The sequence below is a fragment of the Miscanthus floridulus genome, chromosome 13 (assembly GCF_019320115.1).
Source record: "Miscanthus floridulus cultivar M001 chromosome 13, ASM1932011v1, whole genome shotgun sequence".
Classification (NCBI taxonomy): domain Eukaryota; kingdom Viridiplantae; phylum Streptophyta; class Magnoliopsida; order Poales; family Poaceae; genus Miscanthus; species Miscanthus floridulus.
In genome coordinates, this window is record NC_089592.1 from 87,483,383 (window position 1) to 87,505,872 (window position 22,490).

The 22,490-nt window shown below is 46.1% G+C and overlaps 2 protein-coding genes across 3 annotated transcripts; one reads left to right on the top strand and one right to left on the bottom strand.

The window, feature by feature from the left end:
- Nucleotides 1-9,660: 9,660 nt before the first annotated feature.
- LOC136500630 (probable WRKY transcription factor 2) lies at nucleotides 9,661-14,466 on the top strand. 2 transcript variants are annotated; one of them, XM_066496030.1, is made up of 6 exons: nucleotides 9,661-10,234; nucleotides 11,094-11,561; nucleotides 11,779-11,949; nucleotides 12,184-12,923; nucleotides 13,006-13,191; nucleotides 13,295-14,466. In XM_066496030.1, exons 2-6 carry the CDS (start codon nucleotides 11,148-11,150, stop codon nucleotides 13,830-13,832), a joined length of 2,049 nt encoding a protein of 682 aa, XP_066352127.1. In that variant the 5' UTR covers nucleotides 9,661-10,234; nucleotides 11,094-11,147; the 3' UTR covers nucleotides 13,833-14,466. The 2 variants fall into 2 exon arrangements, with proteins under 2 accessions (XP_066352127.1, XP_066352128.1); XM_066496031.1 differs by having other exon boundaries at nucleotides 9,661-9,984.
- Nucleotides 14,307-16,003, bottom strand: LOC136500253 (uncharacterized). Its single transcript, XM_066495613.1, has 4 exons — nucleotides 15,977-16,003; nucleotides 15,171-15,930; nucleotides 14,654-14,718; nucleotides 14,307-14,423 (listed from the first exon to the last, which is right to left on the bottom strand). The coding sequence occupies exons 1-4, from the start codon at nucleotides 16,001-16,003 to the stop codon at nucleotides 14,307-14,309; spliced, it is 969 nt and encodes a 322-aa protein (XP_066351710.1).
- Nucleotides 16,004-22,490: the final 6,487 nt, after the last annotated feature.

The following is a 22,490-nucleotide window of genomic DNA, read 5'->3' on the forward strand; positions in this document are numbered from 1 at the left end:
TTTTTTTTTCTGGATAGACCGTAAACATTGATTTTCTGGACAGACGTAAACGGGTGCACTCCCCAGCCAACCGTAAAGAGGCATTTCATGACGATACGTGCATATATCAAACTGAAATTTTATTGAACGTAACATCGAACTGAAATTTTGAGTAGTAATTTACAAAATCTCAATAGTAATTACAAAAAAACAGCATTGCGCAAAAAACTAATATTACAAATTCACTCCTCCAGCAGTGATTGAAACAATAGGACGAAAGTAAATTCATCCAACAACCAAAATCTCAATCAACAACAAATCAGTGACGCCAATTTCCTCGGGGCGAGGCCGAACATGGATCCAGGAGATGACTTGATTCAGAACTAAAAACAACAGTTGTAGTAGTTATTGTTGTAGTAGCATTACTAGGAGTAGCAGCAGAAATCGTAGTAGCAGCAGCAGTTGTAGTAAGAGTAATCATTTTAATTCGGGCACTAATACTTGTTTGAATCAGTTACTACTAATTGTTTGAAATGGGTGTGATTACACTACTACTTTAGTTTACAATCTATAATAGTGTTCATGAGAGTGCAACATGATTCGAACCAACCTACAATAACAATGAAAAACCTTCAGTACAAATTTCAGTAAAATACATAGGTATGTAGCTAAACAGGCAGCGTCATGTATCATCAAGTATCGAATTTACAACCATAAGATTTAGTAGTGATAATGCCCACCATTTCCTGGTAGTAAGTATAAGCAGATTTGAACTGAAATATGTACTACAGGCTACCATATGAGATTTGCTAGATGCATCAATATTCATGGTAGCACATTTGAACTAAAATATGTAGAAGTCAATTGACTCCAAAAAGCAACAACGTACCATGAGTATTAGCATTGGTAGAAGTAATAGTGGTATTGGTAGAACTAAAAAATGGATTTTATTAACAATAGATGCAGGCAACATGGATTTTATTAACAATAGATGCAGGCAGCTGTTATGGTAGTACTAAGAACTAATCAGCAATACCTAAAACAAGAGATCTATTCTCCCGTATAAAAGATTGTATTTCAGTTCTTGCAAAGTAAATGGAATGGATAAAAGACTGTATTTCCGTTCATGCAAAGTAAACAAATCATAGTAAGCACTGCTACTGCAGAAACAACCGGGTAAGCATGTACAAGAAAATAGATTCAAGAAAATATTATTCATATGCCCCGAGGAACTGAAATAACCACCTGGATCACCCCACAGCGCTCCTGCATGGATCTTCCTCATCCCCTCCTGGATCCATCGCTGGGAGACGGCATCGGCAGCGTGAGGGCCGCCGACGCCATTGATGGGGTGGGTGATGAAGGCCGGAGCTCGAAGGGGATCAATCCACGGCGCCCCTGCACGGATCCTCCTCATCCCAACCTAGATGCATCGCCGCCACTACCTTCAGCGGGAGCAGGTTTGCACCACCGCCGGCGTGGTGGTGGTGTGCGCTGCCACCGGTGCGGTGGAGGGTGCCGCCGCCGGTCGCCAGATCCATCACCGTGTGGTGTTTGCGACGAAGCTGGATGCGCCGCTAGTGGGGAGGGAGAGGGGCGCCACCGATGGGGAGGGAGGAGGGGGCGTCGTCGGTGAGGGAGGGAGAAGGGGGCACCGCCGAATGCAGGGCCCCGATCCCGTCGACGCCATCACCGAAGGGAGGGACGGGGAGGGTTGCCGCCGCCAGATGCAGGGGGGCCCTCGTCGGCGCCAGTACCGGAGGGAGGGGAGGGCGCCGCCACCTGACTCCCGTGCGTGAGAGGTCGAGGGAGGGGCCGGGTGCCGCTGATGCCTTTCCTTCTGTTGTTGTTTATTTTATTCGGTGATGACTCCAGGAATCGATCGCTGGTCGCCGCGCATGTTTGAAGCCCGCGTGCGTGACGGAGGGCGCGGGGGTGAGAAGCCTGTAATCACACGTCAAATATCGGCCGCCGGATGGGATTTAGTGTTTTATTAGCGCTTGATTTCAACAGAGACGAAGTGTTGTGTATATTTTTTTTGAAGTGTACAATGGTTAGATGCTTTCAGCAGGGAACATTTTTATGGAAGGACCTAGTATAATTTTAATTGATTTATTATAGTAGAGATGACGTGGCACAGGAATAATTATGACTAGAAAACCTTCGCGCCATCTTTGATAACCATATGATTTTATTGGCCTATGTTAAAACAATAGAGTGTTGAAACTCAATAGAGTGTTAGACATCTTCTCCACTAATGTGATAGGAATATATATTCCATGACAAAGATAAATCAGCGATAATAGTCATTAAAAAAATGAAGGAGCAATACACGATTGATGAATAAGTGAATCCATGAGCTTTAATATGATTTATTGTACTCGTAGTGTCGTAGTAATTAAAATGCATTTGATCTGAAATTTAGTGTTTGGTGAAGCTTTTAAGAAGATTTATTGTCACGACTTATAGTGAAGAATAATTTGATGGCACGGCTGAGGTGACAACACAAATTAAATAGATTTAGTGTTCATCTGAATTGAGAGCCTACAACTTTCTATCTATATTTGAGTACTTACATCTATAGAACTCTTGATGCAAATCAGTACATGTCTAGGAACTTATGCCAATTGCCAAACCACAAATGAAAAAGAACATAGAGCCTACCCAACTCTTGAATATATATTTTATAATGACACGTGTGGTCCACTGAAAAGAAAATGAATCTATAAAAGATTATAATTGTCCAGCTGAACTGAGAGCCTACAGCGTCCTTATAGAGTTCATAGTCATAATTCATAAAATGTGATGAGCTTTATTCTTGTTTCTCGTCTATTTGTGCATAATAAAATATAAATAATAAGTTGCAGCAATGAATTACCCGTGCAACTTCTAGAATTTAGCAAATGCCATGGTTTACATTTTGGGAACTTAGCAAACAAGGTACAAGGAAATGGTATTAGAGGAAGCTTATATTGATCTGCGTATATTCAAAGTGGCTATTGGAAATTATTAGTGCCATATTCTTTAGCACCCACTGGTGTGCTTAGTAATTCTGTTGCTCCTGCATGACATAGAAGCATAAAAGATTAATAAAGCAAGCAACAATTCTGTCAAATAATTAGCGTGGATTTCCTGTATTACACACGGACCTTGCATTTCTAAGAGCAGTGCTTCAAACCTTCACGAAAGGCATTAACTATCGAGCTTGTCCCAAACGCAATATATTTGAAATGGGAGGCATTTGTAATCACATGTTGACCTTGAGTGATGAAAATTGAACAAAGGAAAAAAAACGTTTGTCATCTGAATTCGTAGAAGAGCAGACTGATGAACACCAAGAGAAGGCATCTTGTGCGCCGAGAAGTGTTCGCTTTGAGGAAGTGGGCATGGATTTTGAACTAAGATTACTTGAGTCACATTACAATTAATTAAATATCATAAAGTATCTTGGGTCTACTACATAACTTGATCAAAATAAATGTCAATGAAACTAACTATAATTATCTGCTGACATGCATGTTTGTTTGGTTTGTTACTTAGTTTGTTTATTAGTCAGCAGACGATCATTCGACTGAGACAAACCATTGAGTACATGGTGTGTATCCATCGCATGCATGTGCAGGGTAAGAGATAAGAAACCAAGAAATTAGCATTAAATCAACCTAAGAAGTAAAAAACAGGCTCATGAACGAATCATTAGATGGATTCTCACCTGATCTCAGCAATAAGATTATGAACAGTGCACAGTGTAGAGTGTTTGTGAATATTGTGTATTGCTAGCTGCTGCTAGCTGACGTTTGTTCTCAAGAGATCTGTATTCAATGGAAAATAAGTAGTATCTAGAAATTTTGTTTTGTACGTGCTTACATAGATTTAAGTCCTCTCTTAGCAATAGTTTTTCTTCTTGGATGAACAGTTTGTCCTGTTCTAAAGTTTTTCTTGCTTTTCTTGATGCTTATGTTATATTTTTCTTTCTTTTGCTGTATTTTACTATACATAAGAAAATAGCTTGGACCATGTTTACATTTTTTAGGTAAAAAATAGGTGCTTAAGAGAGTGAGCCATCGTTTAAGATTAGTTCTATATTTTGCTGCTAATCAGCATAACCGCTCTAGTGGGAAGGCAGTTGGATTTGGATCACCGGATCACAAGTTTGACACAGTAGCTCAATCATATGAAAAAAAAACTTTATAATCTTTGCATTGCATATCTGACATGTGCTGATAAAAATGGTTATGAATTTGGAGGAAGGACAGAGTTAATAAAGAAACTGAGTGGTAAACTTCAGAACAACCAAAGAACTATACAGTGGTTGAAAATGCCTACCAGCGTTATGTTCATATTTCATTTTTTTCCAATAGCATCATTGCAGGACTTTCTATAACTAAAATCTACTTGTATAAGTGTAATATTACTTTCTAGATGTCAAATTAGGATCTACTACAGCAAAAGCCATATTTTTTATTCCGATATTTCTGGATGCACATTATACTGAGGCTGGTACTGAAGTCATATCAAAAAAATTGGCTGTGAGTACTAAGGCTGGATAACGAGCTGGCTCGACTCGTTTGGGCTCGGCTCGTTAAGATAACGAGCTAGCTCGGCTCGGCTCGTTATCCTAACGAGCCAGAAAGCCAGCTCGGCTCGGCTCGTTAAAAGCTCGAGCTGGCTCGTTAAGCTCGTGAGCCAGGTATAAAAAATACATAAAATATAATATTTGCATTTATCTAAAGTTTGAGAATAATAATAATAAAAAAATGCATCTAGACCAGTTACCAGTCAATTTATAGGGTCTAGACCAGTTACCAGTCAATTGTAAAGTGCAAGACATGAAGTAATACAAAAACTAATACAAGTTTTGATACTTTTTTTCTGAAAGCTTGGCTCGTTTAGCTCACGAGCAGCTCGCGAGCTGGCTCGAGTTGGCTCGTTATAGCTAACGAGCTAAAATCTTGGCTCGGCTCGGCTCGTTATGATAACGAGCCGAGCCGAGCCGAGTCGAGCCAGCCACGAGCCGAGCAAGCTAACGAGCTTCGAGTTTTTCGTCCAGCCTTAGCTGTAACTTATATTTTCCCAACTACAAGTAGCAAAGAACTAACCATTAATCAAAGAACTGAGATTAGCATAATCACATGTCAAGCAACAATTTGACATACATGAGCTGCTATTCAGAGCCTATTATTTGAACTGTATGTGTAGTAAAAGGTAAAAATATGTATTTTTTGCTTTCGTATTACTAAAATATCCTAAATCATATAAAATAAGTTTTACTTTTTATCTATGTATAATTCTGTAACCTTGTTAAGCAGCATGGTAGTAGGCCTCCACTACAACCTGTAGGCATTGCAGCGGCAGACTCCTAGAGCATAAACAAATGATAGTACCCAATATGATGAGTGCTTATAAGAAAGAATCTTACATGAGTACGAAGCCCTTTGCTAAGATTTTAGAAAAGGTAAACCCTATCCGACACGGGAATAGATAAAGAGAAGTGTTTGTACCTGGCTCAAGTATTTTGATTGCACACTCAAAATTTAGAACTTTTTTCTTCCACAAACTCAGATGAAATAAAAATGTAGCATATGCTAACTTGACATTTCATAAGTGGTCGCTATACTTCGGCTGTTTCATCACAAAGCTTGCAATTAAGTTGTTTAATTATCTAAAAATGTGGAATTTTATATGGATCTGGTCATGTGCAGTCAAGTAGGACTTAGAAAGAGAAAAAAAAAACCTTCGTATATGAACATATCCTTTCTGACTGCTCAGGCAGGCAGGAGGTTGAAGTAGTAGTGAATGGGTGTAAGAAGCTAGGAGCTTGTCGCCGGCGCTGCAGCTCCTTCTTTACGCAACGTGGATTTTCACATGGGCCGGTGTCCACTTTTTCTCCACGGAAAGTGCCTTGAGCATTGCTGTCGTCTGGAGTCTGGAATAAGCTCAGGCTGAGTGCGACATTTTGTCGAACAGTAGGCACGCGAGGCGTGTGAAGCCCAGGTGTGGACCTGCCGCGTCTCCCGTCCGCGTGGCCCCCACGTCGCTACGCCGCGGCCTGTTCTTAGCCCCTGCGGACCCGCACCGCCGGCCATCTGTGCGGCCCGTGCTCCTCTGCGCCGCAGCCCCGCGTGCCATAGCGCGGCCCTCACTCTACCGTGATGCAGCCTGTTCGTGTCCGCGGCTCCCTGCGCCGCCGTTCTCGTGTGGTAGAGCAGAAGGACCCGGCGACGCGGCAAGCCCCGGGCGTCGTCGAACCTCGGGCGGGAGCAGGGACGACGGAGGCGCCGCACAGGGAGGCGACTGGTGGCGCATGAGTATGAGCGGCGCACAGCAGTCCAAGATGGAGGGGGTGAGTCGAGTGGGTTCCGAAGCATTCCTGACGGCCCGGTTGTGTGGATTAACGGGTAGGAGACCCGCGAAGACCATGATCGAACGGTGGACATGGCTTGTTCGCCGGATTGGACGATCAGCGGGCTAACAGACGACGTGGCCCAATCCGTTGCCCGTCTTTTGGAGGTAGGATTCCTATATAGAGACGAGAGAGATGAGCAATTGAAACCCACTGCACAAACATAGTGAAACTCCACTGGGAGCATTTTGTTTCGCTCCCACATGAATTGGAAACTGAGTGAAACTTCATTAAAAATATTTCATTTCGTAACACCATTCAACATTTAAATATGTGAGCTTATGAAACAGAGAAATGAAACTATGCATTATGAGCACTACAATAGCCTTATAAAAATAGAGTGTGTTTGTGTGTTTATAATGGTGAGTGTATGGATACGTATGTACTGTGTTCGAAAAAAATTAAGATAAGATCAAGCTGCCTTTCCATTGTCTCCTTGCCTAAACTGACAAATGGTCCCTTGCTTCCAAACCATTCTCTCTCGTTCTCTGCTCGTTGTACGATGGCTACTTGTTTTCCCACATATTAGCCAAAAGCGAGATAATCCAATTTTTGCCGGCCAGCAACATGTTCGTTTCGGCTTATTTACTCGTATCTGGCTTATAATCCACGGCTTTAAGAGTATTTTTCTCTCAAACCAAACCAGCCAGCAGTACTTTCAGCCATGGCTTATAAGCCAATTGAGCTGAAACGAACAGGCTGCAGATAAGCAAGGATCCGAATCCGATGCCACGTACGTAAACACAGCCAAAAGCGATGAGCGCAAGTTAGAAATAAAAACAAGAGGCCAATCTAAGTAGCTGGACAAAGCTGTTATCCACAGATAAAGCTCTGCTTTGGCCTTTGTTGGATGCTAATCATGATTGCACATAATTACACGTACGGGGATTACGGAATAACTCTTCTGTAATGATACAATTTCCTCAAAGCAAAGATTAGGGGATAAACTGATCAGGATGCTATCATGCTGTTTATGGACTTACTTCAAGGTTACAAGTAGCGCTAATTAATTATCACTTTACTCCTCCATCTTTTCGGTCAGATTTTAGCTCTTAGTATTAAGGGAGATTGGCTCCATTCTACGGATCACAAATTCACAATGCACTTGCCTTCTGGCCTTCTGGTTGCGGCCACAGCATACGATGTCAGCAATCTTGTTGCGTTGCTGACTTGCTGCACGAGTGAGTTCAGAGTTCAGAGTTCAGAGTTCCATACATGCAGCCCCACACAGTTCTATGCAGGCATTCAGAGTTCGGTCCAGTAGTTCAGCTACCGCAGCATTTTGTTCAGTGTTCAGCTACTTCAGTTCGTTTTAGTTTTCAGCTACTGCAGTTTGGTTTACGAGGTGTCTGTTTCCACCTCCTAAACTCTAGTCGCAATATTTGGACATATGCATGGAGTATTAAATATAGACTATTTACGAAATTAAATGCACAGATTGAGATTATTTTGCAAGACGAATTTTTTAAGCCTAATCAGTCCATGATTTGACAATATGTTACTACAGTAAACATGTGCTAATAACGGATTACTGAGGCTTAATAAATTCGTCTCGCGGATTACTGAAGGATTCTGTAATTTATTTTTTTTATTAGTATCTGAACATCCTATGCAATACCCCCACGTGACACCTTCTAAACTTTAGTCTCTGGATCAAAATATAGTTCAGGGCCTGTTTGGATCGGAGGATTTTCAAAGGAAAATCGTAGGAACCAAGAAACGGAGGAAAGAAAACCTTTGAGTGTGTTTGGAATTGAGGAATTGAGATTTTATTTCCTTTGGATTCCTATAGTTAGATGTCGATTTCACGGGAAGAAAATAATCCACTCCAATCCCTTGTTTTCTTTTCCTTCGTGATTGCTCGAGCAAATGAGTGATTACGAGATGGCGGCAGGTGTCATCTGGGAGCATAGCATCATGAGCATGGACCACAGTGGCAGGATATAGTAATTAGTACCCATATTTACCTAAAATGTTACAATTCCTATGTTATAAATTCCTGTGTTTCAAACAACCTAAATTTTCTGTTTATGTGTTTTAAAATCCCGTAGTTTTTCACTTTTCATCGTACCTTATTTCTACGTTTTTTCCTATTCCTGCGTTTTGGATTCCTTTGTTTTGGATTCCTTTGTTCAAACAGGCCCTCAGTGTTCAGCTACCGCAGTTCATCATAGAGGAGTACAGTTCAGTGATCCAGGATTCAGCTGCTCCTTCATGGCAATTGTACATATTTGTTTACAGTTCTCTACATGGTACCTGGCGCGAGACACCTGAATGGATGCATATCCATAATCCCAGCATGGTGCCATGGTGCATGTACCATGGGCACCCACTGCATGGTGCCAAAACTGCTGGTCAGGCCGAGGAGATGGCTGCCGCCATGGGATGAGACCACCGAGCTTGAGAAGAGAAGATGGACCTCGCCTCTCCTCCTCTGCATCCCCTGCAATATTTGCTGGAGTAGAGGCAGCCAGAGGCCAGAAGAGCCAGGGAGTGGAGCTGTCAGCTCAGCTGCAACTTGCAGGGTTGCGGCATCTCTGTCCTGTCCTCTTTACCGGAGTACTACTGCACTTTTGTGTGTACCTGTAGGAAGATCCTTGGAACATGAAAAACAAAATAATACATCTCTTATCTCTGACTTGGAGTGGCATGATATTTATTAGTCTGACTTGGTCTTCTTCGTTTTATTAGTCTGCTAAAAATAGATGAGATGACAGTGGATGCTGGATATGTGCTGTTTAATAACTAACCTAATGCACACGGTAACAGTGCTACTGCCGGTTATAAGCATCATTTATATATTTAAAAATATAAAATGAGAATATGTCTGCAAATAATGGCCCTGTTTGGATCCATGGGTTAGAGCTAGTTTGGGCTAGTTGGAGCTCAACTAGCCCTAAAGTAGCCAAACAGGAGGGCTAGAGTGGGTTATTTGCAACTAGCCCACCCTAAAAAACTATCCCCCCAAAGAGATGATTATTTGGGCTAGTTGGGGCTATTTGAGGTGGGGTCCACTGTTTTCTCTCTACTTTCACCCGCACCAATGATTTGGAAAGCACATTTATTATCATTTTAACCCTTGTATCCAAACATCTCTTAGACTAGAGTTAGTTCAGGGCTAGTCCTGAGCTAGAAACTAACTCTAACCTCTAGCTGTGCTAGAGTATCAAACAGGGCCAATGACGCATGTAGGTTATGGTTAAAGTTAAACCGCCAGACGGTTAAAGAGCAACCGCTTCCATAAAGGATGGGGGGAAAGTGAGTGGGGAAGACGACAGCTCTGCAGTTGCAACGAACCCCTCCCTCCGGTTTCTCTGCCGCCGTTCGGTCCCTTCGCCTCCTCTCGGCCAACCGCTCTTGTCTACTCCCTCTTCCATCTCCTCTCCCTCTCCCTCTGCTGAGTCCATACCCATCCTGGTCCTGGCAAAAACCGCTTGCTCCCCATAAATATCAGGAAGCCACCCACAGAGACGCCCAGAGGGAGAGAGTCAGAGGGAGAGAGGTGAATCCAATTCAGTCGTCTCGGAACAGATTCTTCTTCGTGGGGGGTAAGAACCTGGTTTCCACTGCCGCTTACTGCAAGGTTTTTGCCGCCGTGGACGGTAGGTCCTTGCTCTGGTGAGACAATTGCGGGGCCAAAAGGAGCCGGGAAAAGGCCGTAGAAAGACAGGAATTTTTGTCCATAGTCAGAGGCCCGATTGTTCTGTTCTTATCCCCGCGGGCGAGCGATTTGACCATCCACCCCGCATTCGCACATCCGCCGCCTCGCCGCCTCTTCCACTCCTGCCGCTTCGCTTTGTCAAAGAAGATAGAGAGCTGTATCGTTGCCGTCGACCGCTCCAGCCACCTCAGGTGCCCATTTCAATGCCCGTCGCGTTTAATTCCTCCGTGTTTTTAAAGTTTTGTGGTAAAGGCGGCGCCTTTGTCATCGAAGCCGAAGTTTTGTGGGTTGTTCCTTGGATTGTGTAATTTGCGTGTCGAGTTCGAGGTTTATTTGGTTCCATAAAAAAAATGCAAAATTGAGACGCTAGTTACCTGTGGTTTGTGTAAGAAAATTGTGTCCTGGGTCGTTTTGCAAAGAATTGGAGACCTGACGTTTTTTTATGGAAACAGGAGACCTGACGTTTTATTTTTATTTTTTACACCGTGGTTGTTTGCATGATTGAGTCGAACTGCATCTTGCAGTGGTGTGCTTGGATTCAGTTCAAATGTCAGCGATCTTCTGTTAGCTGATGCTGAAATTTGGTTTATGCTGATGCTTATGCTAAAATGTTGTAAGATAAAAAACATTGTTCTATGGCTGAAAATGAATAAGCTCAAGCGAACAGGGCAAAGCTGGTTTGGCTGTAATTTACTTGCACATAGGACTATGATTTCGTTCAGTAATCAGTAGTGTTTATATGTGTACTCTGTGTTTATATGAATTCCACACCTTATATAATCTCGTGGGTTTAGCAGTAAAGTACTCTACTCTCATGTATGTGCAAAGGTTGCCCCATTACCTGTCCATATCCTGAGCTCAAGTGCCTTATATTAAATGACTGCTGCTATCTTCAGTTAGCTATTCTCATTTCCAGCTATGCTATCATATGCCATGTCTAGTAATATCATTTGCCTTATCATATGCACAGTTGATAGAAACACTGCACCACTTGATCTTATTAACACGATTGTTTAGTGTTTCAACTAACATAATGGTTTTGCTTTAAAGGTTTAAGTTTGAGTTGCTTCCCTTATTGCTGGGACTGACAACCGCTGCGCATTGATGGAGGATTGGATGCTTCCCTCACCCAGCCCAAGAACACTGATGCCAAGCTTCTTCAGCGAAGAATTCAGCTCCGCTCCATTCTCCAACATCTTCGGTGACGATAGAAGCAACAAACCACTGGATGAAATTGAGAAGAGTAAATCTTTCATTGGTTCGAGTGCTCAAGAAACCTCTCAAGATATGAAAGACCATCCACAGACTGAATCAAACCTTTTTGGCGCAAATCAGAAATCAACCTCTCCTGGAGGTCTTGCAGAGAGGATGGCCGCAAGAGTGGGTTTTGGTGTCCTGAAAATTGACACGTCCCGTGTCAGTTCATCTGGTGCACCAATCCGGTCTCCTGTGACAATTCCTCCTGGTGTGAGCCCAAGGGAACTTCTTGAGTCACCGGTTTTCCTTCCAAATGCCATTGTAAGTGTCTGTATTCATCGTGTGATTTTTGTCTGGGTGATACTGTGAAGGATAGGCTGGCCAATAGCTTCGAACTATATTCTAACCTGATAATCTAATTGGTTGTTTTTTTACCACTTTCCAATGTCTTATTGCGAAGGTGGAATTTTCGAAGAAGAAAAAAAGGTGAACCAATCTTTATTATCTGAACATTCCGTAACTGTTTATATCTCTGCAGTCGCAACCTTCTCCTACCACTGGTAAATTGCCATTCCTGATGCCTAATAATTTTAAATCAACAATGCCGTCCGTCCCCGAGAAGTCTGAAGATCACTCACATGAAGATTCTGCGTTTTTCTTCCAGCCCATTTTGAGGTCTAAACCATCAACCTTATGGACTGCAGAGAAGGTAATTTGCCTGATCACCTATTTATTGCCATTGCTATTTCTTATAATTGCATTTTCTTTTTTTTTTCTACTAATTCAATCTGCAAAAGCATATCTAGCAGTTAATAATGCACTTATTTATTGCCATTGCTATTTCTTATAATTGCATTTTTATTTTTATTTTCTACTAATTCAATCTGCAAAAGCATATCTAGCAGTTAATAATGCACTTGCCTTGATGAATTTGCACTGTCAGGGGTCAAGTGTTGTTCACCAAACCCAGTCCTTAGCGAAGGATAGTCAGGAGTTAAATCTTCATGCTAACCCAACTGCGACCAAGCATGAAACTGAGGAAAATCTAGTTAAACCTAAGACATATGATTCCATGTTTGATAATGATCATCCTTCCCCTGACGTTGAGCCAGAACAGAGCGAGGAAATCCAAAATGGGGAAGATTCTTCAGCTCCAGTCACTGGCACCGCCGAGGATGGATATAACTGGAGAAAATATGGAGAAAAGCAAGTGAAGAACAGTCAACATCCAAGGAGCTACTACAAATGCACTCACCCAAAATGCCCTGTCAAGAAAATGGTGGAGCCTTCTCTAGAAGGTCATATAACGGAGATAGTCTACAGAGGTTCTCATAGTCACCCACTGCCGCTTCCCAACCGCCGTCCAAGTGTCCCTTTGTCGCAATTCAATGATTCAGAAGCTGATGGTCTGGAGAACTTCAGTTCCAAGCCTGGGCCTGGCTATAACTCAGCAACTTCACAGGGAATTGCTCCGAATGGCCAGTTCCAAGATGCGCACAGCGGAGCTCTTGAAACAAAACTGTCTGGCTCTCTTACTACAACCGAGATTGCTGACACGTCTGTTTTGGAGTCTATGGATGTCTCATCAACACTCTCCTCCAATGAGAAGGGTAATAGGGCAATGCATTGTGCTGTTTCTTCAACCAATGGCATGAACGAAGACGAGACTGAATCTAAAAGAAGGTTGGACCTTGTTACCAAGTACATAATTCTAGCTACCATCCTAGTCAACGAATTCTCATTTGTTCCTTTGACTCTTTTCCAGGAAAATGGAGGTTTCTGCCGCTACTAACACTAGCAACACTGGCATTGATATGGCGGCTATGGCATCAAGGGCTTCCCGGGAGCCTCGGATTGTTGTGCAAACAACAAGCGAGGTCGACATCCTTGACGATGGCTACCGCTGGCGCAAGTATGGGCAGAAAGTTGTGAAAGGCAACCCAAACCCAAGGTCAGTCTTGGTGCCAATTTCCGTCTGACTCATCCTTTATCAGGAAACCAAGTGGAATTTTAGCCTCTTCAATTGTTCAACACACCCTTCTATTTGCATATAGGAGCTACTATAAATGCACTTATGCGGGCTGCTCAGTGCGCAAGCATGTGGAGAGGGCCTCGAACGATCTCAAGTCCGTGATCACGACGTATGAGGGGAAACACAACCATGAAGTTCCAGCTGCCAGGAACAGCAATGGGCATCCGACCTCTGGCTCCGGTGCTGCGCCACAGGGTAGCGGCCTTCACCGGAGGCCAGAGCCTCCACAATTCAGCATGCCTCAATTGAGCGGTGCTGCTGCTGCCTACGGCTCACTCTGTCTCCCACCACAACTCAGTGCAGCTGCAGCTTCTGGGGGTTTCTCCTTCGGAATGCTGCCTTCTGGCATGGCAATGCCGGTACCATCTCTGGGCAACTTCATGCCAGCGCAGGTGCCTGACCATGGATCGCCAATGCAGGGCTGCACAGGCCTCATGCTGCAAAGAGGCGAGGCGAAGGTGAACCCAGAGCAGCAGTCCGGATTACCGGTGGCGAATGGGAATGCCTCGGCAACTTACCAGCAGCTCATGGGCAGGTGGTCTCAGGATCATCAGATGTAAATACTCCAGCAGGGACAGAGATGAAGAGATAGGATTTGTTATTTGCTTGTGTACATAAACAATGTCATTGCTCAGTGGTTTCTTCTACCGTAGCTCCTTTGTTTGCTTTCAGCCTTTAGTACAGAAGATTATTCTGATAATAGTAAGGAGGGAGAGAGGGAAAGGGGAAGGGATGAACTTGGGTCATCAGGCTTTGCTGTTGTGTTCATTGAATTATTCAGACTAGGGTCCTGGAGTAGTAACTAGCTTCAATATCTGCTCTTTCGCAGTGATGTGACCATTCAAAGACAGACCATCCCATAAATCAGTCAGCATTTTGCTGGTCGTTTTCTTTTTTAATAAAAAAGCACTAATTATGTGATTGATTGACCTTCGCTTGTCCACGTCCTGAGTTGTTTGCAAGTCGAGTTCACAGTTCAGCTAGGAGTTGAACAATAATCAGTTCAGATGGCACTGCAGCTCAAGTCACCGGAGTCAGGCATGATTCAAGGCACACAGGAAATACTGCCTGCTAGCAACAGGAAATTCAAAAGCAGATGCGTAGGAAGTAGTGGGAAGCTTACGGTGGCTGTTTCTAACTGTGATCAGATTCTAAAATGGTGCATTAAGAATGAAACATCACAATAACTTTGATGACTAGTGATTTGAGTTTCTAAACTTGTGATCAACAAATTATTCTTGAATCTTGGTGATCCAATATGTGTTATGTGTAAGAAAAGGCATTGATGGATGCCTAACTCGATCCAGCATTATATACGACGTAAACATTTTATTCACAGATGAAGCATGCATATGTTAATATGTAACATACAAAAACTTACTCTCAACTTGTGGTTAACAAAAACAATAATAAAGTAGTCTAATAGGACGCCCCCAGTGCAGAACACTATGATTTCAAGAAAATAAGTTAACCAATTTGAACACTCTAACCATCTAAGGAGGCAAGACATAATTGGTTTATCGATCATCATGTGCATCACTTTGGGACCCCTTGCCCAAATATTAATGTAGCTCTTAACTTGAGCACATCAAAGAGAGTTCTGCAGGGACATATATATAAGTTTTAACCCTGAAACATATACCAGTGCGAGTGCGCACAGATCAAGCAATGAACTTATTTTTTTACTTTTCTGAGGAAGAAATATCAAGCAATGAACTAGTAGTAGAGCAAATATAAATGAATGTGGCAAGAAGATACACAGAGGCGATTTACCAGCGAATGAGTCCAAAGCAAACACATTGAGCAGGACGGAAACCCCATAACATAATTCTGAAGCAGAATAGCCATTAGCCAGAGATGAGATGAGGACGAGGCATGGACGCATGAACATGGTATACCTGAGGAGATCGCTCGCGGCAGCTCCCAATCGCGGACGAATCGGTTGGCAATGCCGTACTCGCGGGGAGGCGCCACCAGGTGGTAGCGTTCGCAGTCGACAACTTTGCGGGCGGGCACGTCGACGGCGAAGAGGTGGTCCTCGAGGAAGGAGTAGACGACGGCGGGGTTGTGGGGGTGGATGAGCGCGAGCACGGGAGCCGTCTTTGGGAGGCCAGTGGCCTTGTAGGTGTCGTCGGCCCAGACGTCGGCGAAGGTGGCCTGGTGCTCCAGCGTCCACTCCGTGGCGTCCGGATCGCGCAGCGTCCAGACGGTGACCTTGTTGGGAGCGCCTCCGCGGCGGTAGGTGTCGACGAAGCGCAGGCTGCCAGCGCTGACCCCGACGTAGCGGAGCTGATCGAGCACCCCCCAGGCCTCCCTGCTCTTGAGCACGCATGGGCGGGGCAGCGGGACGAAGCCGAGCACGGGGTCGTCGGCGAAGGGGTCGGCGGTGAGGACGCCCCAGGAGTAGTCGGCCCACCAGAGCCTGCCGTGGTGGGCGAGCGTGCGGAGCGGCGCGAGCACGCGCACTGGGAGCGGGTAGCGCACGCGCTTGTTGACCCACTCGCCGACGTCGGAGGCGAAGCAGCGGAGGTCGGTCTTGTCCGTGCCCATGAAGGGCAGGAGCTCGGCGACCACGTCGGAGGCGAAGAAGCGGAGGTCGGCCGAGGCGGAGGCGGCCCCTGGGGGTCGGCCGAGCTGGAGCTTAGCCTCGGGAGTCGGCTGAAGCGAAGCCAGCCTCAGACGTTGGACGAGGCGAAGCCCATACTGAGCGGTCGGACGAGACGGAACCCATCCTGGGGGGTCCAACGAGGCGGAGTCAACCCTCGGAGGTCAACGAGACGGGGGCCATGGTCTTGGGTCGAACGAGACGGAGCCCGTAGTACATCTCGGATAACCAACGTCGATGGTTATTAGCTCCTCCTCTATGGGTACCATAATATTGGTCTTCGACAAATACAATTATGGAAAACGTGCTAGCCAAACTTACTCATATTTAACCAAGTTTATAGTAAATAGTATTAGCATTTATGTCTCGAAATAAATTTATTATGAAAATATATTCTATAACTAATCTAATGATACTTATTTTGTCTCACAAGTGTGTTAGATAATCTACTGCTTCCTTATGTGAACACACGGCAGGGAAGGCGACGCTGAAAAGGCCCCCTAGTGTGGTACTCTAGTCGTTGCAGAGACAGGCACTGAACGGCTCACCTGCCGTACTGTAGCCACAGCAGTGGCTGGCGTCAGAGTCAGCCCTGCTGTGTTATCTAGTCACTGTAGCTAAAGATGGCAACGGGGACCCGATCCCCGATTCCCCGCGGGGAATTCCCCTATTAGGGGCCGGGGATGGAGTCAAATATGCCCCCACGGGGATCTAAACGGGGAGAAAACGTCCCCCGTCGGGTTTGGCGGGGACGGGTCTGGGGGAGCATTCCCCGTCCCCGATACCCGCATCCCCGCCCCGTTTATATACAGGCTTTGCTCTCTTTCCTGATGGCCCAACCAGCCTACGAAGGCCCAATGTCTTCTGAGTATATATAACAGCAATAACCCTAGTTCTACACCTTTGTGATGATTAATATCCTGCTTCTTGCTATTTAGCTATTTTTGGATTGTGATTCGTGGTGTACTCTAATATTGTGTCGATGAACTCATGTGAATGATGATTAATTAACATGAATGGTGATGAACAAATGCGGGGACGGTGATCCCCGACGGGGATTTTTCCCCTCGCGGGGGCGGGGATGGGGGAGAAATCGTCCCCGTGAGCTTTGGCGGGGACGGGGACGGGGATATTTTCTCCCCGCGGGGACGGGGATGGGAAGGCAACCTCCGACGGGGAATTCCCCGTTGCCATCTTTAACTGTAGCAGCATGACAGTTATACTAGGACTAGATGAATAGAGTTGTATATATAGTTTGCCACTGCAACTCAGTAAAGAGAGCGAGTTCAGATTTATCATCTCCTATACAGAGCTCCGTCCAACGCTGGTGTCTCTGCTGTGTGTGTATGCTCTGTTTTCCCTCCCTTCTTCTACCTCCAGCGATAGTGTGTGGTCGGACAACGTCTGTCATGGTCGACAAGACTGGTGAGAGGTCGACTCACCTGAGCCGGTGATCCTGTGTGGGCCAACAAGTGGTATCAGAGCCGTACAAGCACCGTCGTCGGACTAACCGCTGGCGATGACGGACGGTTTGGAGTTGAGCGACAACAGTGGCACTGATGTGGCTGCCCAACCACGATAGGAGGTCGTTGTTCGCACGGTGCGGGAGGTCAGTGGCATCAGTTGGCCGACGCTGACTCGCACCTACTATGAAGATTGGTCGGTGACCATGAAGGTCAAGCTTAGAACCCGACGGCTCTGGAATGCTGTTGACAAGGACATCGACAATGAAGAAGACGATATGTCAGCGTTGGAGGCTATCCACGCTGTTGTACCAGTAGAGTACAGGGAGCCGTTTGGGGCAAAAAGCTCTACCAAAGAGGCGTGGGTAGCCATTATGGCGATGCACGTCGGTTCTGACCACGCAAAGAAGGCGACGACCTAGCTTCTGAAGCAGGAGTACGCCAACCTCAAGTTCAAGGATGGTGAATTGGTGGAGGACTTCTCCCTCCACCTACAGACGCTCATCAACAAGCTGAAGAGCCACGGCGTCACCATCAACGAAGAAGAGACGGTCTCCAAGTACATCCACTCCGTGCTGGCAAAGTACATCAAGATCGCTCTCTCCATAGAGACGATGCTGGACGTGTCCACCCTCACCATTGAGCATGTGATAGGCCGTCTACGGGCGGTGGACGAGCGCCTAGAGCAAGCGACAATAACGAAGGTCAGCAGCAAACTGCTGCTGACAGAGGAGGAGTGGGCTGCTCAGAGGAACTCTGGGGTAGCCTCCTCCAGCCACGGTGGCGATAGCAAGCGCCGCGGTAAGGCTTCTTCAATGAAGAAGAAGCAGGTCGACCCCAACATCTGCCGACGTTGTGGGAAGACGGGTCATTGGGCACGGGAGTGCCCAAATCGCAAGCAGGAGAAGAAGGTTGAGGCTCATCTAGCGCAAGCTGACGATGAGGCCACTATCCTAATGGCGATGTTCTATGCACTACACGACGTCGAGGCCAAGAAGAAGGTAGAGGTGATGGCGGTAGAAGGGTCTAGGAAGGCCCTGAAGGCTGTCATCCTCGACGAACCACGTGCCCAAGTCCAACTCGAACGTGTGGGCAGCGAGCAGAAGCAGTGGTGGTATCTGGACTCTGACGCCAGCAACCACATGACGGGCTCCAAGACAGCCTTTTTCGAGCTCAATGATGATGTAACCAGTACGGTAAAGTTCGATGACGGCTCAAGGGTGGAAATCCGAGGGCGTGGCACCATCATCTTCAGGTGCTAGAACAGCGAGCACCGCGCGCTAACGGATATATATTACATCCCGCAGCTGCGTTCAAGCATCATCAGCATTGGTCAGTTGGATGAGCACGGGAGTAAGGTACTGGTCAAGGACGGTGTCCATAGGATCAGGGACTAGGAGCAGAAACTTCTTGCTAAGGTGAAGAGGTTCCAGAACTGGTTGTACCTACTCGATTTTAAGATGGAGCAGCCGGTGTGCCTGGCGACACGGCATACCGAGGAGCCGTGGTTGTGGCATGTCCGATTTGGCCGTCTCAGCTTTGACGTGCTTGGTCGGCTGGGGAAGATGGTCCGAGGGCCGCCTCACATCGAGCATAGAGGCGAGCTGTGACAGCTACCTGACCGGGAAGCAGAGCAGGCTACCATTCCCAAAGGCAGCCAAGTATCACGGGATGAAAGCTCTCGAGCTCGTCCATGGCGATCTCTGCGAGCCAATCACGCCAGCCATAAACGGTGGTCGGTAGTACTTCCTCCTGCTCGTGGATGATTGCAGTCGCTACATGTGGCTACAACTCCTGATGAGCAAGGACGAAGCAGCGGCGGCGATCAAGAAGTTCAAGATGCGCGCGGAGGCTAAGAGCGGCAAGAAGCTGTGTGTGCTAAGGACTGATCGCGGCGACGAATTCACTTTGGTAAAGTTCGTTGTGTACTACGCGGATCAGGGTGTGGTGTGACACCACACCGCGCCGTACTCGTCACAACAGAATGGTGTAGTGGAGCAGTGGAACCAGACGGTGGTCAGTATGGCTCGATCCATGATGAAGGCCAAAGACATGCCAACAAGGTTCTAGGGTGAGACGGTGACCACTATGGTGTTCAGCCTCAACCGCATGCCCACCAAAGCCCTGAAGGGCGTGATGCCGTTCGAAGCTTGGTATGGATGGAAGCCGAGCGTGTCCTTCCTCCGGACATTCGACTGCATCGGCCATGTTAGGAAGATAAAGCCGATCCTCACTAAGCTGGAGGACAGGAGTACACCAATGGTGTTCCTAGGCTACGCGGAGGGTACCAAGGTGTACCGGCTCTATGACCCATGCGTAGACAAGGTACTTGTCTTGCGTGACGCCGTGTTCGACGAGAAGGTGGCTTGGGACTAGAATAGTCCGAGCATGGGGGAAGCTGGTGGCTTCAACAGCACCTTCATCGTCGAGCACTTGGTCATCCACAGTGGTGGAGACGCTGGGGAAGAGGTGCCAAGCACCCTAGGAGAGGTGCCGAGCACTCCAACGATAGAGCCGAGCACTCTAGGGGAGATGCCGAACACTCTGGGAGGGGTGCCGAGCACTCCAGCGATAGAGCCGAGCACTCTAGGGGAGGTGCCGAGCACTTTGGGAGGAGTGTCGAGCACTCCAGGAGTGGAGCCAGGAGGTCCTACAATGGCGTTGACCACTCCAGGACGGATGTCGAACACTCCCGTATTAGAGCCAAGAAGTCTTGCAGTGGTGCCAACCACTCCAAGACTGAGGCTGAGCACTCCTGTAGTGGTGCCGAGCACTACAGGAGTAGTGACGAGCTGTCCAGAAGTAGTGCCGAGCACTCTAGGAGGGATGTCGATCAATTAGATTTAGTTTTGTAGGTTACCTATAAGGAAAATGGACCATAGGTCCATTTACTTTGGATTTTGGTGTTTGATGACCAACATAACCAAATTGGACTAATGAATTTGTAAGAGATTGTTTTGTAGTTCAATAGGGTGCAAGACGTAACTTAGACGAAGGCGATGTGATGATCCGATGATCAACACCTTAAGCAAGACCCTAGAAGCACAAGAAAAGACCCAAGATATCAAGCAAAGTCCAAGCACGAAGATAGGAACTAAGCCAGACGCAAGATCGCGAAGAAACGAGCTCACAAAGGTGACCGGGCGTAGCACCGGGCGCTGTCCTTATAGCGACCGGACACTCCGATTAGTTGCTCGGCAACAGCAGACGTCAGCAGCAGCGACCAGACGCTAAAGACTGAAAGTGACCGAATGCACCGATGGTACTGTTCATCATCCTAGCAATAGCTTAGCCTTGACCAGACACTAGCGGCTAATCGACTGGACGCAGGGACTGCAGCGTCCGATCGAGTACAGAGAGGTTCCAGAGCGGTGAAATTACGACCGAATGTGTCCAGTGGCATGTGATCAGACGCCAGTAGTGTCCGATCAGTTGATCACGGCTGTAACAGTTAGGACAACCGGACGCATCCGATCAAGATGACCTGAGCATCCGGTCAGTAGCAGAAAAGTAGGATTTCGTCCCTAATGGCTACTTTCTCTATGGGGCTTATAAATAGACCCCACAACCGGCCATTTCACATGGGTGGAGATAACGAAACATATCTAGGGTGTTGATACACCATTTTAGTGATCTTCACATGCATAGTGCTTAGTGATTCATTAGGTGATTAGCATAGGTACTTTGCGAAGTGCTTAGGTTGATTAGACCACCGCTTATGCGCTTGCTCTAGGTTTTAGCCTAGTGTTTAGTGAGGTTTGTATACCTCTTACCACTCAATGCTTGCGCGCACCATTGTTGTACATCGGAGGGGCTTATAGCCTTGCGAGATCACACCAACCATGTTTGTGGTGTGGCCACCACCGTGCACCGGAGGGAACAAGGCCCGCGGCGTTTCGGCCGGAAGTTTGATAGTGAAGACGGTGGGAAGCGGTCTGGGAGAGGCTTTGCCACGAGTGGCTTAACCGAAGACCCACTTGCGCATGGGGAAGGCCCAGAGCTATCCACGAAGTTACCCGACCGGGAGCTTGGCCCTTACGAGGGATTCCTTACGATGGGCTCCAATGAGGACTAAGGGAAAGCTTGCGCGCTTCTCGATACCTCAGTAAAAATACCAGAGTCGTCGACGAGAGTTTTCATATCTCTACCTTGCTCTTTAGCTTTTGCATTTACATTATTTGTATTACTCATTTTACGGTAGAGATAGCAACACAGTAGCAAAACCATAGTTGAACATTGAGATAGTTTATCTTTTACATAGGTTTTGCTAAGGGTAGAAAAAGAGGCCATAGTTTAGAGAAGTAGAATGTTAAGTTGCCTAATTCACCCCCCCCTCTTAGGCGTCATGGTTCCCTATAATTGGTATCAGATCCGGTTGGCTCAATTTGGACCTTTGGCTTAACTACCATTGACCCGACGCTATTTAGAGTGGTTGGGATGGACACCTCTAGGTCTCCGCACTTTAACGGCATTAACTTCTCCTACTATAAAGGTAGAATGGCTTATCATCTTGAGGTGGTTGATTTGGGTGTTTGGAGAGTCACTCGTGACGGAATGAAACCCATTAAAAATCCCAATAAACCTACAAAGAGTGAAGAAAAGGAATTATATTTTAATGCTAGAGCTAAGAATTGTTTATATGAATCTTTTAGCATGGATGTTTTTAATCAAGTGTTCACTTTAAATACGACACATGAAATTTGGTTAAAACTCCAAGAGCTCCATGACGGCACAACTAATGTCCGTGAGCAAAAACATTATTTAGCTAAGCAAAATTATGATTCCTTTGAAATGAATGATGATGAACTTGTTCGTGATATATATTCTTGTTTGAATCTAATTATCAATGAGCTCCATTCAATAGGATTAACAAAGTTAGATGATGCGGACATCATGAGGAAGATCATCTCTGTGCTACCATAAAAGAAATATGCAAGCATCATCACCATCCTTCACAACATAGAGGACTTCAGCACGATGACTATCAACAAAAGATGCTCGGCAGTCCACCGAGGGGTATCCCGCGATGGTAGATTTGTCGGTGGGGTTGCGCGTAATCAGGAACCGGATGGTGACACAAGGCACGGAGACAGTAATTTAGACAGGTTCGGGCCATCTGATCGACGTAATACCCTACGTCATGTGCCTTT

Excerpts from the sequence above, each read along its gene's own strand:
- LOC136500253 (XM_066495613.1), bottom strand. The coding sequence starts at position 16,003 with ATGGGTTCCGTCTCGTCCGACCGCTCA. Across the intron at positions 15,931-15,976 it reads CCGTCTCGTCCGACCGCTCA|CCGACTCCCGAGGCTAAGCT; the intron begins GTATGGGCTTCG and ends GCTTCGCTTCAG. Across the intron at positions 14,719-15,170 it reads GCCGCGAGCGATCTCCTCAG|TGTTCTGCACTGGGGGCGTC; the intron begins GTATACCATGTT and ends TTGAAATCATAG.
- LOC136500630 (XM_066496030.1), top strand. The coding sequence starts at position 11,148 with ATGGAGGATTGGATGCTTCCCTCACCCAGCCCAAGAACACTGATGCCA. Across the intron at positions 11,562-11,778 it reads TTTTCCTTCCAAATGCCATT|TCGCAACCTTCTCCTACCAC; the intron begins GTAAGTGTCTGT and ends ATATCTCTGCAG. Across the intron at positions 12,924-13,005 it reads GAGACTGAATCTAAAAGAAG|GAAAATGGAGGTTTCTGCCG; the intron begins GTTGGACCTTGT and ends ACTCTTTTCCAG.